This window comes from Echinops telfairi, unplaced genomic scaffold (assembly GCF_000313985.2).
Source record: "Echinops telfairi isolate 266 unplaced genomic scaffold, ASM31398v2 ScPeMD7_7469;HRSCAF=8507_0, whole genome shotgun sequence".
Lineage (NCBI taxonomy): Eukaryota > Metazoa > Chordata > Mammalia > Afrosoricida > Tenrecidae > Echinops > Echinops telfairi.
Window position 1 is genome coordinate 85,762,971 of NW_022111372.1, and position 17,884 is coordinate 85,780,854.

Consider the following 17,884-nt stretch of genomic DNA (forward strand, 5'->3'; position numbering starts at 1 on the left):
ATTGCTTTGTTCCCCTTGCTGCTCTGTGGTACATCCTTCATGTTTTGCCACGGTGTGGTGGGGTCAGATCAGGCACAATTCCCACACTGTGTCTCCAGTGTTGTCCCTCAGAGTGCTATGGGTCAGTGATGGAATGTCGTGTCTCATGGTGGGGCTAACAACATAAGGTAATGCAAGGACATCAGAGGCATTTGTCTAGGGGAGGAAGAGGTGAAACTATTTTTATTTGCACATGGCATGAATCTGTACATTGAAGACCCCAAAAGCTCCGCAACAGGAGTTCTGGCAGCAATAGGGGAATATGTAAGAGTGGCTGGATAAAAAATCAACTAACAAGTCTACTGGATTGCTCTATACACTGGAAAAAACCATGGAAGAGGAGATCAAGAGGCAATTCCCTTTACAATAGCCAAGCACAAATTGAATACCTAACCAAAAAAACCATAGGAAAATTAAAAAACCCTATTACAATAAACCAAAAGTGGCATCCACAAATGGAAGAATATCTCATGATAATGGATAGGAAGACTCAATATAGTAAAGATATCAATCTACCCAAGGCACTATATAAGTTTAATAGTATACCAATACAAATACCAACAACCTTCTTCAAAGAAATGGAAAAACTGACTACCAACTTCATATGGAGAGGAAAGAAGCCAAGAATTAGCATAGAACTACTCAAAAAGAAGGACAAAGTTGGAGGGCCTGCTTTTCCTGACCTTACCACCCTTAAAGATATTCCAATACAAAAAATCAGAATGATACAAGTGTTAGAGGGGCTGTGGTGAGATAGGAACTCACACCCACTGCTAGTGGATCTGTAGGTTTGTGCAGCCATTATGGAAATCGATTTGGCAATACCTAAAAACAGATGGAAATCGAGCTACCATATGACCCAGTAATCCCCCTATGGGGCACATACCCAGAAAGGGCAAGAAACAGACCACAGCCAGATATCTGTGCTCCAATGTTCATAGTGGCACAGCTCAAAATCATGAGTTGGAAACAACCTACATTTCTATCAAAGGACAAATGAATTAAAAAACTCTTGTGTTACATAATCTGTTGTCAATTTGAGATTTAAGAGTGAAGGGGTGGAGCTTAGCCTGTCAATCGGATCTTAGCTTGATTACCTCATTTGGAGGTGCTAAGGAGATATATAGCATCGCTGGAAGTGGAACACATGCTCAGTCCCTGCAAGACATTCTTGTTGACAAGTCACATGGAGATAGGCTATGGTAACCAGAGACTCAGAGCTGGAGAATCCACATGGAGACCCCTGCCAGTGCTGACATGCTTACACTACCACAGGATCCATAAGACTCTCCACCCACTGGCCTGTGATCTTCCTGAATTCACTGTCATTGCATGTGTTGCGTGAGTCTGAATAGGAATTTATAAATTGATATCAGACAAAGGGCTAACATTGGACTTACAGACTTGATCTGGACTGGGTTGGGATGTTTTCTTAATATTCAATTGCTCTTGTATATAAAGCTCTTTCTTATACACATATGAGTCTCCCTGGGTTTGCTTCTCTAGTCTACCCAGACTAACACGCTGTGGTACATACACACAGTGGAGTACTATGCATCCCCATAAAGCAGTGATGCATGGATGAAGCACATCGCCCCATGGGAAGAGTTGGAGAAAATTATGCTAAGCAAAGTAAGACAAGCACCAAAGGACAAGTACAACATGAGTCTCCTGGGGTTAGCTTAAAAAGCAAAAGGGGCATAGGGGAAAAGCTACTACATTCATACATTCCCAGGGCGAGGCCCAGGTACTCTGGCAGGTGTCAGACCCAACCCAGGGATACATATAGCTGTCAACCAAAAAGGAGGGGAAACAAACATTTTAAAAGGACATGGGTGGCAGGGTGTGGGGACAAAAATATTTAGGAGGACAGGGCACTAACTCTCCACTGGAAAGGGAGGGACCAAATCACCACCTGGTACACCAAGATTTGAAAGCGACATACTTTTGGGTTATCTCGTTTCTTCTGAATTTAAATAGTTTTAGAAAACTCTGGAGAGAAACCAAGACCATAAAATTCTACTATGATAGAGTAGAATTAATAATTTGAGAATTATAAAAATGTAGCAAAAAATAGAAATAGAGGAGTTAAAGAAAGGCACTTGTAAATGACCAGTCACTGATGGACAAATGGCCAACCAGAAGGAAGCATGATATCTGTCCCTGTTTCAAGAATTGAATAGGCATTTTCAAAAAGGAAAAGGCCTTTTAAATAACATTTTAAATAACACTAAAACAGCCACAATGGGCATTTATCACTAAAGCCAGGAGGCGAGAAGTCTGCATGTCTTGAGTCACAGCAATAGAAAACAAATCTAGTATACTCAATATCTTCTTTGTAGGATACACTCTTGAGAACTGGTGAAATTTTAAATGCAAGCTCTTGACCAAATCAATAAAATTATTATGTTTTATAATGAAGTATAACCCCAATATGGTCAGGGGTCAGGAAAGATATTGCCTGTTAACAAATCTTTGATTTATACCACCATTGTACAATTTTTGAACACCAGGAAAAGTCAGATGATATTCCTTAGGTTTAGGCTTAGATGTCACAAAATGAGAAAAAGGCAGTTAAAAAAAAATCTATTACAGAAAATAAACCTAAACAGCAAGCACCCAGTTTTATCTGATTCATCTAAAGGTGAAGACCTACATTTTCCCTTGGACAGTAGCAGAAACCTCAAAGCCTTACCTTGTATGAGAGTAGGGGATGATATCAGTCAGACCCTCACCAGCCCAGGACCTCTATTACTGACTCTGGCCCCTAAACGCCTCCAGAAGCAAAGAGCCAAGATCCTGAAGCCGCCATCCCCGACTGTATGATGAAGACCTGAGAGGGCATTGAACTCTGGAAGCACGCATCAATTGGATAGAGCAATTTCCTGTAAGTGAGATGCCAACCAGTTTCCATTGACGATGGATGAGGCCAAGGGACTGTGTTTGTTCACATCTCTTTCTCCACCTTGGGTGTGTATCATCGGAAAAAGATGGCAAGCATCGCCAAGAAGAACTCCGTTGAAATACCATCATGGCAGAAAGGAAGTACATGTGAAGTGGTTTCCTGACAGGAAGAAAGGCTGTAGCTTGGTAAGCTGAGAAGTCCCTCCCTCTCAGATGGTAAAGAAAACTGAGAAAATGTTTATGAATAACTCATTTCTGCCTCTCAGACGGTAAAGAAAACTGAGAAATTTTGTAAGAATAGCTCAATTCTGCCTAGTGAAAATAACACCATTTTAGGGGTGATTTTAAGGTCCCTTTAAGATGCTCTCAAAGGGGAGGAATCAGCCTCCTAAGAATGAAATCCCACTTGCAAAAGGGCCCTTCGCACAGTGCCATCTAGTCCATGTTGACTCATGGAAACCCTGGAGAGCACCGCAGAAAGGCCTTTTTGGGTTTCCATCGTTGCACATCTTTACAGGAGCAGAAAATCTTATGTTTCAATAAGCAGAAAATCTTATGTTTCTTTGACAAAAGAAACAACTGGCAAGTTTTAACAGGTCATCCTTCAGCCCAACATACAACCTAAAAACAAGTCATTAACTGTCCATACCTTGTATTTACCTGACACCCAGAAATCCTCAGATTTACGCATAGTAAGGGAAGGGCAGTGGGCTGGATGCCCTCACTGCAGACTTGGTGTGCATCCAGAAGGTCTGTAACTTACCTCTTAGGCAGCTAGATGGGACTGCTTAGAGATGACTGGCCTGTTGAAGCTTCAGGAAGTAGCCACCCTTAACCTTGCTATTCTCCTTCCCACAACCGAAGGGGAGAAGGGTTATAGTCATGATTACGTCCAGATAATTAAAGAAGTGCATGACAGCAGGCCATACATAGTCCCCCCAAACCCTCAATGTACTGATGATTGCAGAGAAAGTGGCTGCGTGGATCGGGAACGTGGAGAAGTGGGGTACCGATGGCAATGCTGACTGGGATTTGGGGGGTTGCTGCCTTTCTCTTCCTCTGAGACTGCAGGTCAATAAGCTGAGTTGATGGCCCGGGCAAAAGCCCTCCTTCTAGGAAGGGTCAGCAGACAGTGACACTGAGAGAGAGAGAGAGAAGGCTACTGAGAGTAACCCAGCAAGAAATAAAGCACACTGCAGAGACCTTGCAGCTCTTGGATTCAGTCCAGGGCCTTCTACAGTTAGCTGCTCTATTCTCCCCAAGGTGCCAGAAAACCACGATTTGGGAGATCCAGGGGCACACTAAGCCCAACTGACAGCAAAGACAGCCACCAAATCTAGTTTGCAAGCCTTGACTTTGGCTCTTTATTTAGGAAACAGGGTGCACTTTTGAGGACCTAAAAGGGGTGTTAGGTGAAACTTCTGTGTCCACCAGAATTAGGAGAATGATTTCAAAACACGAGGAGCAGATGCCCCACATGCCTTCAGACTAACCCAAGACCACTCCTCCCTTACAAGGCAGGGTCCAACATAGAGGGATGGAGAGGAGTGCCAATTAGCAAGCAGACTTCATAGTGAGACCGAAGGGGCGCTGGGCATGTGAAACTTAAAAAGCTTTCATATTAATAGATCCTGTCACTAGAGGCCTACCATTGCAGAGCTAAAAAGGCTGGCCGAATGTCCAAAGAGCTCCCCACAGAGGTGATGCCCAGGTTTGAGCATTATACTTTCACTCCATTTTGTGTTACCCCTCTGGACAATTTTGAGCCAGAAGACAAGGACCTGTTAAAGATCTGGAAAATCTTGTACCCCAGAGTGTAAATTGCATCTAAGTGCACCAGTCCCTTTGATGGCTCCCGCATCGCTCTCTCCTCATTAAAGTTAGCTGGAGTCAATTCCAGAGGACATTCTTCGCACAGGAAGAGGACTTATCCCCTGTGGCAGTTAGATTTTTATGCCAACATATATTTGTGTAGGGGGAGGGTTCACCCTGGTAATCAGGTGGCAGCCTGATGATATCTCCTAGGAGATGGGTCCTTTTATAGAGAGATGCTGGGGATCCCTCCCCTTCTTCTCTGCATCTCTTCTTCCTTTGGGGAGACTGTGACTGCTTCCAGGTGAAGCCTCATGTGGGCCAGCTTACTCTGAGAGCTGCTGTCACTGCACTGCCTTGTTTCCATGCTACTCTGTGTCTATGGGCTGTGATCTTCCTGCATCCCATTTCACCCTTCTGCATCATCAGCCTGCAGCCAAATGAGTCTGAGCATGGCTAGGATCAGATTTATACATTTGAGTTGGATTGGGCTGCAAGGCCTCCTTGATGTAAAATTACTTCTTGATATAAACTTCTTTCTTCTACGTGTATGAGTGTCTCTGGGTTTGTTTCTCTAGACAACCCAACCGAACACAACTCCTATGGTTGCAACACATGATAACTCATTTTACTGCTGGACACTGACAGAATCGAAAATATTTCTTTAAAGAAATCAGTCATGGGTGTGAGACGTTTCCTAGCTTTATATCTCTACGTTGTCTTGCAGATAGCCATTACCAAGAAAGCGTCCACCAAGCCTCCACTAAGCAAGAGCAACGCTCACTCCAAAGGTTGGAGATGCCCTAACCTTGCCCTGTGTCGGCTCTAACACGCAGCAAGTGGGATGTGTCATTTGGATAGTGTGGAGACCCCTCGGCCTAGAAGAGTTGTTTATAATGAAAAGACAATGTCCTCTCTGAGAATCATCCTTATGGAAAATAACAGTCAGGGAACACGGTGGTTCCATTGTCATCACTCTGGTAACCCTTTCTGATGCAGGGCATACTTCTGTGGAAAATGTCACCAACTTCCCACATAGGTGTAGAAATCAGCCACGAGAAAGGCATTTGGAGCTCTAGACTTGGATGTCAAGAGCCCAGCTACCTACCTGATGGGTGTGACTTGTCTTCAAAGAGCCTGGTTTCCAGGTCCCAGCAGGAGAAAGCAAGGCAACTGCTGGATTTGCCACCAACTGCTCCAATGTTGGTTGATGTAAGTCCTGCGATAACCTCCAGTGTTTGATCATCACTCCACCATCCCTGATGGCTCCTGAGTATATCAAGACTCGTGGGGCCCAGCCTGTTGCTCACTGGTTTGATGCCCTTTTTCTGCCCCATGTTTTCTACTCACATGTCTTCATAATTCCACCAGCAAAGACAGTGGGTGGCATGAACGTTCAGAGAGTGAGGAGCACAAGCTTTCCAGATTTTCCCCTCTTGTAATTAGTCCTTAAGTATTGTGTGACTTATGGATGTAAACCATAACAGTATACCTAGTCCTAATGGCAATCTGTCCTTGTGGCCTGTGGTGATATACCTTTTTATGTGGAGGGAAGCCATACCCCAGTAACTTCGACAGTGAGCACAGCAGCAGGTCCTATCCCTAGCCTGTGTGGGGGTTAATGGTAATGCAATGTAATGGCTCATGCACTCTTGGATTTTTCTTTCCGCTCTTATACACTAGAGAACACCTTCACCAGGACCGGCCCCATCCTAGACCATTCAGAATGTGAATGGTACTTTCTGTAAGTCCATCATCCATTTTTTAGACTGGAGACAAATGGAATTGGCTATTTAGAACCTTTCTAACACTACCCACTTCCTCACGCTAGGCACAAAGAAATCCTTCAAAGGCCAGCAGACTTCTTGTGGAAGTAGTCCTTAAACTGGAATTACCTCAGACTGTTTTTTGAGTCAAATTTGGAGGTGTTTACTTACTCATCAATAACACCTGCTTGCCTAGGTGGTGTGGTGGTTGCACAAGGTCAGTGGTTCAAAACCAACAGATGCTCTATGGGAGAAAGACAGGACTTTCTAATTCCATAAAGAGTTACAGTCTTGACAACTCACATGGCTGTTCTACACTGTTTTACAGGGGCCCTATAAATTGGAATTGACTAATGGCGGTGAGTTTCACTTAAAAATAATTATTGTTGTTGTTGTTGTTGTCCAGAGGAACATCACTGGAGCAGAGTTGGGATTATAAGCCATTTACCACGCGTCTCAGTGGACCTAGCCCTGATCACAAGGAGGTGAGACAGGAAGATGGATCAGGTTTGGCAACATTTTTCCCACGATAGGGTGGTGGTTGCCCTCTTGAATCACTATAGGATTATCTATCCTTTAATTTGTATGTGTGATATTATCTACTAATTTATTATTATGTAAGGTGAACCAAAGCACACAGAAGCAGAATATTTTTTATGCTCACTGAAAATATTACACTACCTTCGGGGATTAATTGTTTATTGTTTAATTCATTAGAGTGTGGCCAACTTTGATCTAAGCAATGTCCTTTTGTTTATTCTGATTAAGGATTCTCAGGCATCCTCTTTGAGACAAGATGTATCCCAATGGTCATGATACTCTGTTTCCCAAGAGTGGGAATCCTCAAAATAAGAGGAGCGTGAGGGATTTGATGTCACATCAATCCTCAGTGAATTGCTGTTTTCCTGGATTTTGCTCACCTTTAGTCTCAGTGTTATAATCCTGTTGGAATTCATGGTAAAATTAATGTACCTTTGTTGTTTTATTTTAGAAGTTAAGATTTAACCAATCCAGGAGTCTGTTAAAACAAAACTAACTAATAATACCTGGAGCTAAAATGTTAACAAGCCCCCCAAGTGGAGAAAACAACCCCAAAGTCAGATAGTTTGAATCAAGTTTGACTACACCAATTTATTAATTGTTCCAGGAATCTCCCTCCTTTGATTACAAAGCCCTGTAAAAACTTTACAGGAGAAAGAAAGACTTTCAATTTGTTGATTAAAGAGGCCGTTTTTGTTAAAGTAGGTCTACTTTGTCTCCTTGCACGTTGATAACAAAGGCTCTGGCTCTTTTCCTCTGCACCTGTCTCACCAGTTGGCTTACTCACAGCAAGTAGCTCAAACCACCCACTTTTTCAAAGAGTATCTCCCCACCTCTCTTTAGATACTTCTTCCCAATGAAGACAGACATTTCTATCTGAGGAACAAAGACATCTTCTATCAGAGTTTAGTCAAAATTTATCAAAATAAACTCTTCTTATCCAGGCAGTGATAAAAAGTCCCAGAAATATTGGTCTCTTGAGATTAGCTTTATTAAGTAAGTAGTTGGACAGACAATATTATAATCAGGAGGTTACCATAATGAAGACGGGGTGTAGCTGTGCCCTCAGTTTCTGGTCTAGGAGAGAAGAGATGAAAGAGATTGAAAGCCAGTGCCTCCATGTCCCCAGAAGTTTAATATTGTTGCCCACAGCATACAAAATGAGTTGAGATAGTTCTTTGTATATACAGATGTGAAGGTAGTTGATTCATAAGTGGGGTATACTTTTCTCTCCTGGCTTTCTCCATTTCTCAGATTAATTTGTCCTAGAATAGAAAATCGGTAAATTAGATGGTAGACACGCAGGAAAACTGTAGAAATGTGAACAGTGCAGTTATAGATGTGCCAAGAAAACCCCCTTGGGTTCTTGCATCTGCTAAGAACTCGCAGCCTTAAATGATTCACGTTTTATCCCACAAATGTTTGTTTTCATCTGGTATGCACTAGTTACTAAATAGAAAGCATTGCTAAATCATAATCCATTGTTGAAGTGGATACACAAATCTATATGGCTCAACTCTGCTTTTGAGGATATGTGATGCTTCCAGTAGCCCAAAGAGGTATGTGCCATTACATCATTTCAGATATGAGGAAACTGAGTATCAAAGTTTAGTGACTTGCCACAGCCTCACGCAGTGGCATTTCTCTAATGCCATTGCTTCCTCGGTTACATTTGATGCCATTAGAATATTGCCATTTGTCTTCCTTGCCTGACTCATAGATGTAGTCATGAAATCAATGATAAATCTCTTTTTTTTTTAAGTGGGGGAAACGACCTCAGTAAACAGTATCATCTTTTTGTTTTTAGTGGAGGAGAGGATATGAAGGAACAAGGTTGTCATTTTAAATATTTCCATTCTTAAATCAAGTTTGCGGTTTCTCTAGGCAGGGTGGTTATGCTTTAGCTCAATCCTTGACAATCTTTGTCTTGAAATAGCTAAGTCATTTTTTTGTCTTATAGAGTAATATTGGTATTTTAATTAATATGATAATTTCTTTCCAAGATAGCAATCTTTTCAATTTATACTATACATCTTTAGATTATCTGGTTTTCAGAACTTCCTCGAACATAAGCGATAATTAATGACTGTAAGAAATGAGCTTGGAAGATTGACTTCAGACACTAGGTCTAGTATTAACAACCTTCAGTAAACCATACTATTTCCTCATGACATATTGTCTTTGTAATGGAGAAGATACTGATCCTTCCTTAAGCACTACTCTGACATTATTTTGAAGATATCATGAGAACACCTGCACCAAATAGTTACATGATTTTTAGTCATAATTGTTTAATAGTTGTTTTAAATTAGAAAGTTCCGTTCTAAACAGTAAGGAAAATGTTCTGGGATCCTTGACTGACTTTTCCAGGCGAGTTGTTACTGCTTATCTGTCTGTTCTATCCTGTGAGTTAGAGACACTTTAAGAATCTCCCACCTAGCAAGAAAGGCCAGCTTCTCACCCTCGGGTTATGAACTGAAAACGGTCACTAGAGCTCAACCAGGCCAGTCCCTCCTGTGGCATCTGCACCCAAGGTCTCTCACGGCGTACAGAAGAATTTTAAATGTCACTTTTCTGCTCCATTCGCAGAACTCCTCTTGTTCTATTGGTTTGTTTCATTAAATTATTATCACAAAGAATCGCCATAATTAGTAGTGTCTGTTACATGATTATAGGTAAAGGAAAATATCCAAAAGTCAAAAAGAGAAACTCCCTTACAAAAACCTTCCTGCTAAACCCTAGAATGATTTTTCATTATATGGTTAACTATATCTTATTTTATGACTCTATGCCATGTTCCTTTTTAACTAGTTTGTGTGTGTGTGTAGTTTTGCCTAATAGCAAGGGGATTACAAATAGAGTTGGGTATAGCTGTAGGATTTGCACAAGGGTTCTTTACGCTATAATTCTGTCCCCCCTGTTGTGAAATGTATATGGCTGCGTGTGTTTGTGGAGAGGCAGACTAGTATAGTCTACCAATAACATGAAGAAAAAACTCTCCTGTTGGGTAACAGGATAGCAAAACTGTTCTATTAGGACTAGAACTCTTAAACTGTCTCTTCTCAGGACTGTATAAGGCTGCAGGAAGCCCTGCTGGCATAGCATTTGTAAGTTGGGTTGTGAGCCACAAGGTCATCAGATGGAAACAACCAGCTTCGGTGTGGGAGACAGGACTTTCTGTTCCTGTAAAGAGTCTTGGGAACTCACAAGGGAAGTTCTGTCCTCTTCTATAGGGTTCCTATGAGCTGGCATAGACTCAATGGCACTGAGTTTGGAGAGGGTTTTAAAAATTATTATTATTTAATACAGACCCAGAGGTAGGGAGATTATTTGTTAAATTCACAAAAGAAAAATATGGTGGTCTCTTGATTTCTTCACGGCATTCTTCCTACTGTGCCTTTGAGCTGCTAATGTGAAAACCCAAGCACCTTAATATCCTGGGCTTTCTTGTTCAAGCCTTCCCATAAAGCCTTCTTGAATAGTTCTTTTGATCTAGTCCAGTGTACTTAACCAAGATCACCATAGCTCATAGAATGGTTTTCAATTCCATTATTGTCAACACTTTCATGATCATGGAATGGAGTAAAGATACCACTAAATTAACCACAGATATAATAATATCAAGGTATGTCAGCCCTGGAAAAAAACAGTTCACATTCTCCATTTTGGAAAATAGTAACTCAATGAGTAAGAGTCAACAATCAAATTCATTGTAATCATACTGTATCAGTTAAGATGATATTCTAGGTTTTACACTAGAAAATGAATATATTGTGTCAGATCTTTTCTATAACTTCAGACTTCGGTCTCTTCTATTTTAATAAATTTATACTTTGGTGTCTTAGGCATAATAGTAATACTGATAATAATAAAGATGACAATTAACCGGGCACTGTACTAAATGCCTAAAATTCATTGACTACTGAATATTTTCAATAACTCAATTAAGATTTGACTTACAATATTTAAGAAATTGTCAAAGTTCTCATACCTAATAAATGTCACAATCTGGAATTTTTAACCTAGATATATCTGATCATCTATGCAATAAAAGGTCTTTCTTGGAAAATTCTGTTATTTTTTTCCCAAATAACATACCACCTGACATGAAGAAGAGATGTCTTAAAGGCAATCATCAGGGACTTAGTGATGTGTATTTGAAACATTCTTTTAAAGGTTTCCAAGAATTAAGGCAACTTTTCATCTTGAGAAACAGCTTAGTGCTGCTTTAATCTAGTTGTCACTTATCTGACCTCTAGGTATGTCTCATCTTTTTTATAGATCAGAAATACTGTAGTGTTTCATCCTATAAAAGTATTAGAACATGGCTCATAAAAATCTATTGAACTTATGCAATGAGAAATCGATTTTAAAATGTTAATGCCTATGTTAATAACCCTCCATCTACCTGTAATTAATGATCTTGAATATGAAAACTGAACCAATTCTGGGGTCACGTGACCTGTGTCACTTCCCTTGCCAAAGAAATGCTCATCAGCCAGAGCCAAATGAAAGCAGTAGGACCCAGGTGTTCTAATAGCATTACCAGGAGCATCAGTGAACTCACAGGTGTCGGCGCGCTCACGGGTTTCGTGGCTGGCATGCTGCTCTCCTCACACTTGCCTGTACTGCGTATGTGTATATTAGTTTGACGTATCCTAAAGCAGAACAGAGAAAATTTCAAAAGTGAGAAAATACACACTTATAATGAGAAAACACCAAAGAACCATGTGGGTGCCATTTGGACATCAGGCCAGCAGTGAATCTGGATGAGTGTCTCAGACTTACCCAGTGGCCTCATGCAGGTTCACTTTCTCTTAATTTAGTTCCAGGACTGTCCCCTGACCCTAAAGCTACTGTAGCACCTTTAAGTCACTTACATTTTCATAAAAATATTGAGTGTTAGAAATAAATTTGCTACGTGTTAGAAAGGAATCAAGTCCCATAGCTATCATTTGGGGAAAGTTGGGCAGGTGAGAGAGGTTTCTCTGCATTAACTATTATATGCCTACAGGTTAAACTTAAAGTTGAAAAATTACTAGCCATTGTGGGTTTTAATGTCTTTTTTAAAGTTATGAATCAAGCCTCTACTTGTGCTCAAGTTAAAATCGTGGTGGTTTTGCACTGGGTGGCTAACGGCAAGGGCAACCCATTGAAACCATTGGTTCCCCTGCAGGAGAAAGATGGGCTTTCTGTTTTCATTAAGATTTACAGGCTTAGAAACCCACAGGGGGAGTTGACTCTCTTTTTAAGGGCACTAGGAGTCAGAATTAACTTTATGGAAATGAATTTGTTTGTTTGTTTATCCTCCTTGAAGGCCACAAAAACCACTAATATTGTTCCTTCTTATGTGGGGTAATCTACATATTCTCTTCTCTAGATTATATACTCCCAGTTCCTTTAGCTAAGCAACCCATCCTGAGACACCCTTTATTAATCTCTTTATAATTTGAGTTACTGGATCCAAAATTTCTTTAAATAGAAAATCGCTTGTTGAGAATATCTAGAGAATCACTCATTTATATATGTATATAGTTTTTTTGTAACTATATATGTATATGAAAAACTATATATGTATATGTAACTATATAAGTTCTGAAAAAACTTCTAAAAATGTTATCATTTAGGTCCCTATATTTATGATAAAGAGTAACGGAAGGAGTTAGGGCCTGAAGATAAGAGGCTTCCAAAAATTCTCAGAAAAATTAAATTAGCAGATAACTGAATTTTCCACAAAAATCTGAAGCCCACTCTTAGTAACTGAATTACTGGAAGGTGGTTTTCATTTCTTGAATAAAGATTTCTTAAACCTCAATCTCGATAAGCTCCAACGATAGATTTCAAATGTTTCTTGAATGCTTACATACTATGCACATAAATTGTTACCTTTACTTTTTATTTCCTTTTTCGGTGAATTGATAGCTTTATTTATATTATCAAAAGAAATGTTGGTCCCCAAACCTAGTGAAGTAAGGAAAAGAAACCATTGTATTCCGACCCAGATGAACAGTGCTCAAATCCTGGTGTGGCATGCAGATTTCCTGGACTCTCTGTACTCAGATTCATTCTTTACACAGAGGAGGTGCTGCTTATTCCATAGCAGATTGTGAGGATTTGGTGAAAGAGCAAATTTCTTTTACCCACAGATACGTTGTTGCCAGGTGCCACTGGGGTGCTTCCTACCCATAGGGACACCGTAGCTCCTATGCCTGAGCCCATCTTTGCAGCCACAGTGTCAGGCCAGCTCATTGAGGATCTTCCACTTTTTGCTGCCCCGCCACTTTACAAAGCATGATGTCCTCCTCCGGACACTGGTCGCTCTTTACAATATGTCCAAAGTACGCAAGATGAAGTCTCGCCATCCTTGCCTCTAGCCGGACTTCTTCTGAGAAAGATAATTTGGTTTTTATTTGGGCAGTCAGTGGTGCTTGCAATAATCTTCTCCAGCACCATGATTCATTTGCATTGATTCCTCTTCAGTGTTTCTTATTCAATGTCCACCTTTCACAGGCATATAAGCAATGGAAAAAACACAGTTTGGGTCAGACACACCTTAGTCCTCAGAGTAACAGCCGTGCTTTTCAATACTCTGAAGAGGTCTTGTGCAGCACATTTACCTAGTGTGACTCAACTTTTGATCTCTTGATAGCTGCTTCCATGAACATTGATTGTTTATCGAAGCAAAACAAAATCCTTCACAGCTTCAACCTTTTCTCCAGTTATCATGATGTGACATGTTGGTTCAGTGGTGAGGATTCTGGCCTTCTCTACATTGAGTCATAATCCACACTGAAGGCTGGCAACTTTGATCTTCTCCAACAAGTGCTTCAAGTCCTCATCACTTTCAGCAAGCAAGGATGTGTCATCTGCACCTTGCAGGTTGTTACTAAGTCTTCCTCCAACCTTGACGCCACATTCTGTCTGCCGCATATAAACCAACTTATTTGGTTATTTGGTCAGCATACACGGTTGAACAAGTATGGTGAGAGGATGCAACTCTAATACACATCGTGCTTGATTTTAAATCATGCAGTATGGCCTGGTTCTGTTCATACAACTCTTGATCCATGTGCTAGTTCCATAGGAACACAACAATGTGTTCTGGCATGTCCATTCTTCTAAAGGCTATCCATGGCTTATTATGGTCCACAGATTCAAATACCTTTGCATATGCAATAAAACATAAGTAAACATCTTGCTGGTATTCTCTGCTTTCAGCCAAGATCCGTTTGACACCAACAATGATATGCCTTGTTCCACGTCCTCTTTTGAATCTGGCCAGAACTTCTGACAGTTCCATGTCAATGTGCTGCTGCAGGTTTTGTTGGATGATCTTCAGCAAAAGTTTACTTACATGCAATATCAATGCTATTCTTCTGTAGTATTCTGTTCGGTCATCTTTCTTTGGAAGGGGTACAAATATGGATCTCTTCCTGTCAGTTGGTTAAGGAGCTGTCTTCCAAGTTTCCTGGCAGAGATGAGCGAGAGTGTTAGTGCTTCATCAGCTTGCTGAAACATTCCAATTTGTATTCCACCGATTCCTGGAGACTTGTTCTTGGTTAATGCAGTCAGTGCAGTTTTCCTTTCTTCCTCCAGTAACATCGGTTCTTACTTACAGGCTTCCTCCTGAAATGGTGAGCTGTCCACAGGTGTTTTTTGGGTTTTTTTTCCCGTAGAATGACTCTGGGTATTCTTTCCATCTTCTTGTGATGCTTCCTGCATCATTGAACATTTTTCACAGTAGAATCTTTCAAAATTGCAGCCCAGGGCTTGCATTTCTTCCATTCGTTCAGTTTCAGCTATGGTGAGCATGTTCTTCCTTTTCGGTTTTCTAATTCTATATCTTTTCACATTTCATTATGATAATATTTGACTGTCTTCTTGAGCTGCCCTTTGAAATTTTCTGTTCAGCTCTTGGACTTTATCCTTTCTTCCATTTGGCTTAGCTACTCTACAGTTAACGACGAGTTTAAGAGTCTCGTAGGACATCCACTTTGATCTTTTCTTTCTTTCTTTCTTTCTTTCTTTCTTCTCTTTTTGAGGACCTTTTACTTTGTTCATGAGTGGTGGTCTCGATGTCCTCCAACAATCCATCAAGTCTTCCGGTTTTAGATTACTCATGTTCGGTGCATCAAATCTGTGCTTGCGGTGCCCTCACTCTTCAGGTGGGGTACAGCCAAGCTCATAGTAGGGCTCCCGTGAATTTCTTTTCGTTTTTTTTCTTCAGCTTTATTCTATACTTAGAAGTGAGAAACTCATGGTCTGTTCACAGTAAGCACCGACTGGATTTTAGCTGATATTAAGCCTCTCCATTTGTCTCCCCACATGTGTCGTCAATTTGATTTCTGTGTATCCCATCTAGGCAAGTTGTGTATTGTCACATTTTAGGTTGTGGAAAGTAGGTATTTTCTATGAACAAGTTGTTGCATTTGCAAAACTCTGTTATGCAATCTCCAGCTTCATTTCTATCACCAAGTCCATATTTTCCAACTAGTGTTCCTATTTCTTTGTTTCCAATGTTTTTACATTTCAATTGCCAACAATTATCAGTGCATCCTGATTGCACATGTGATCAATTTCAGACTCAAGTGCTGGTACTATTCTTCCATTTCCTCCGCACTAGCTTCTGTGGTTGGTGCATAAATTTGAATAATAGTTGTATTGATTGGATTTCCTCCTTGAAGGTGGATAGCTATAATCCTATTACAGACAGCATTGTTCTTCAGGTTGGATTTTGCAATGTCCTTTTGACAATGAATGCCATAGTATTCTTCTTGATTTTATTATGCCTGGCATAGTAAATCATAGAATTTTTTAATTCAAAAATGTCCTGTACTGGTCCATTTCAGTTCACTAATACCTAGGACATTGATCTTTATGTGTTCCATTTCATTTTTGATGACTTCCAATTTTCCTAGATTCACACTTCGAACATTCTAAGTCCCAATCATTAGTAGATTTTTGCCACGGTTTCTCCTTACCTTGAGTCATGTCCCATCAGCAAACGAAGGTCCTGAAAGCTCCACTCCTACAGGCTTTACCAGACTCACATCACCATGGACGATTTCACTCTGAGAAAGCAGCTCCTCCTTAGCCACAATTGGAGGGCCCTCAGACTCAAGGGGCCCATCCTCTGGCACGATCTCCAACAGTTTCTGCTTACACTCATGATGCCTTCAGTGTCTGACAATGTTTCAAAGCCATGTATAAGATGTTCAGCAGTTCCTTCCTTTGAAGTGGGGAGCCAAGTCCTTCTTAGTTTTCTGATCTTATTCTAGAAGTTCCGCTGAAACTTATTCACTTTGGATGAGCCTGCTGGCATTTGAAATACCAGTGATATAGCTTCCAGCATCACAGTAACATATGACAAACTGACAGACAAGTGGTAGATCTACATACATAAGAATGTATAAATCATTCATATTTATATTTTATTATTTTAGGTCTAGAAGTTGAGTATGTATTCTAAACAACTTTAGGTATAAAACTTGTTCTTCCTGAAACTGCCTTATATAGATAATATGAATTAAACATTTAATTTAGGATTTCAGAGAAGGGCATTGGGCGAGTTCCATTTTTCCTGCTTATTGAATACTTTGAAGGATTGGGCCTGTACTGCTAAGTAAGTTGAGGTGGAGTGGGGTGGAAAAGTTAAGATTTGCCACTGTGCTCTCATTTCTAGATAAATGGAGGCTGGAAGGAGTGAGGCATATGTGTAGAGGTGAGAAAATGTGTATTATCAAAAGTAGGTATCATTTGAACAGAAAAGCAGTAACAAAGCTCCAAACAATTTTTAAAATATTAAAATCAATCTTTTTTACATAGGTTAAAGTAAAACTGAAATATCTTTATGCTTAACAATCCTTCTAAATACCCCTGTGAAATCTGTTGGCTCAGAGAGTTTCTCTACCTTTCTTATAAAGAAATTGTGTCTCATATTGTTGAGAAAATATGTCCACAGATACACAGATATTAAGACATCTGAGAAGAGGTGCCAGATCCACCAGTTGTTCCAGTCCACTTTACCTTTGAAATGATACTCCTTTTTTCCGCTAAGCACAAGTCAGAGAGAATAGACCATCAGTGACTATCAGTAGCACTAGGGCACACTAGTGGTCATAGGCTGAGCTGACTGTACATAACAGTGATTCTCAATTAATTTTTTTTCTGCTACAAATAGGAAAGTTGAACTTCACATCATCCACTTTAGTGTATATAGGCTTATGGAAATTTTACATAATTCTTTGTAGCTCTACCATTTTCATCTTTCTCTGCTACTCCCCAAAAGTATCTAAAAATGTAGGTAAACAACATATTAAAAACGTAACTTTGACTATATATATATATAATTAAAGGGAGGGTCTTAAATCATGTCTACTATGGAATTTCAAAAATTACATGGAAAAATATCAATTATATTTTAATTCCATTTTCCCACTAACGTTAGAAGGCTTCTCATATTGGACATCAAACCAAGATCATTCACACATTTAAAATGTTTAAGTACTGTGATTACTAAAGGATTACTGGTGGCATACTGGGTTACACACTGGGCTGCTAACCAAAAGGTCAGCTATTTGAAACTACCAGCTGCTCTGAGAGAGTGTGTGTGAGAGAGGGGTGGGGGGAGAGAAAGAGAGAGAGAGAGAGAGAGAGAGAGAGAGAGAGAGACTCTTCTGTAGAGTGTTTCCTTTGATTTGCACTCCAACACCCAGGCAAATGCTGCCTCAGGGAAGCCACTGAGTCTCTCTGCCCTTTCTCAGCAGGAAGGTGTGTCTGCTCCATGGTGTCTGGAGAGGGGATCAACCTCAAGGTGGGTCTGG

At 40.3% G+C, this 17,884-nt stretch overlaps 1 protein-coding gene across 2 annotated transcripts in view; it reads right to left on the bottom strand.

The window, feature by feature from the left end:
• Positions 1 to 8,033: 8,033 nt before the first annotated feature.
• The window catches only part of SPINK5 (serine peptidase inhibitor Kazal type 5), a 79,938-nt gene continuing 70,087 nt past the window's right edge, over positions 8,034 to 17,884 (bottom strand). Inside the window, exons 34-35 of one of the 2 annotated variants that reach the window (XM_045284745.1) lie at positions 11,629 to 11,719; positions 8,034 to 8,326 (exon numbers count right to left, since the gene is read on the bottom strand). In XM_045284745.1, coding sequence (XP_045140680.1) covers positions 8,312 to 8,326; positions 11,629 to 11,719 — 106 coding nt within the window. In that variant the 3' untranslated portion in view covers positions 8,034 to 8,311. Of the gene's footprint in view, positions 8,327 to 11,607; positions 11,720 to 17,884 lie in introns of both variants that reach the window. The other variant, XM_045284744.1, reaches the window with a different exon arrangement.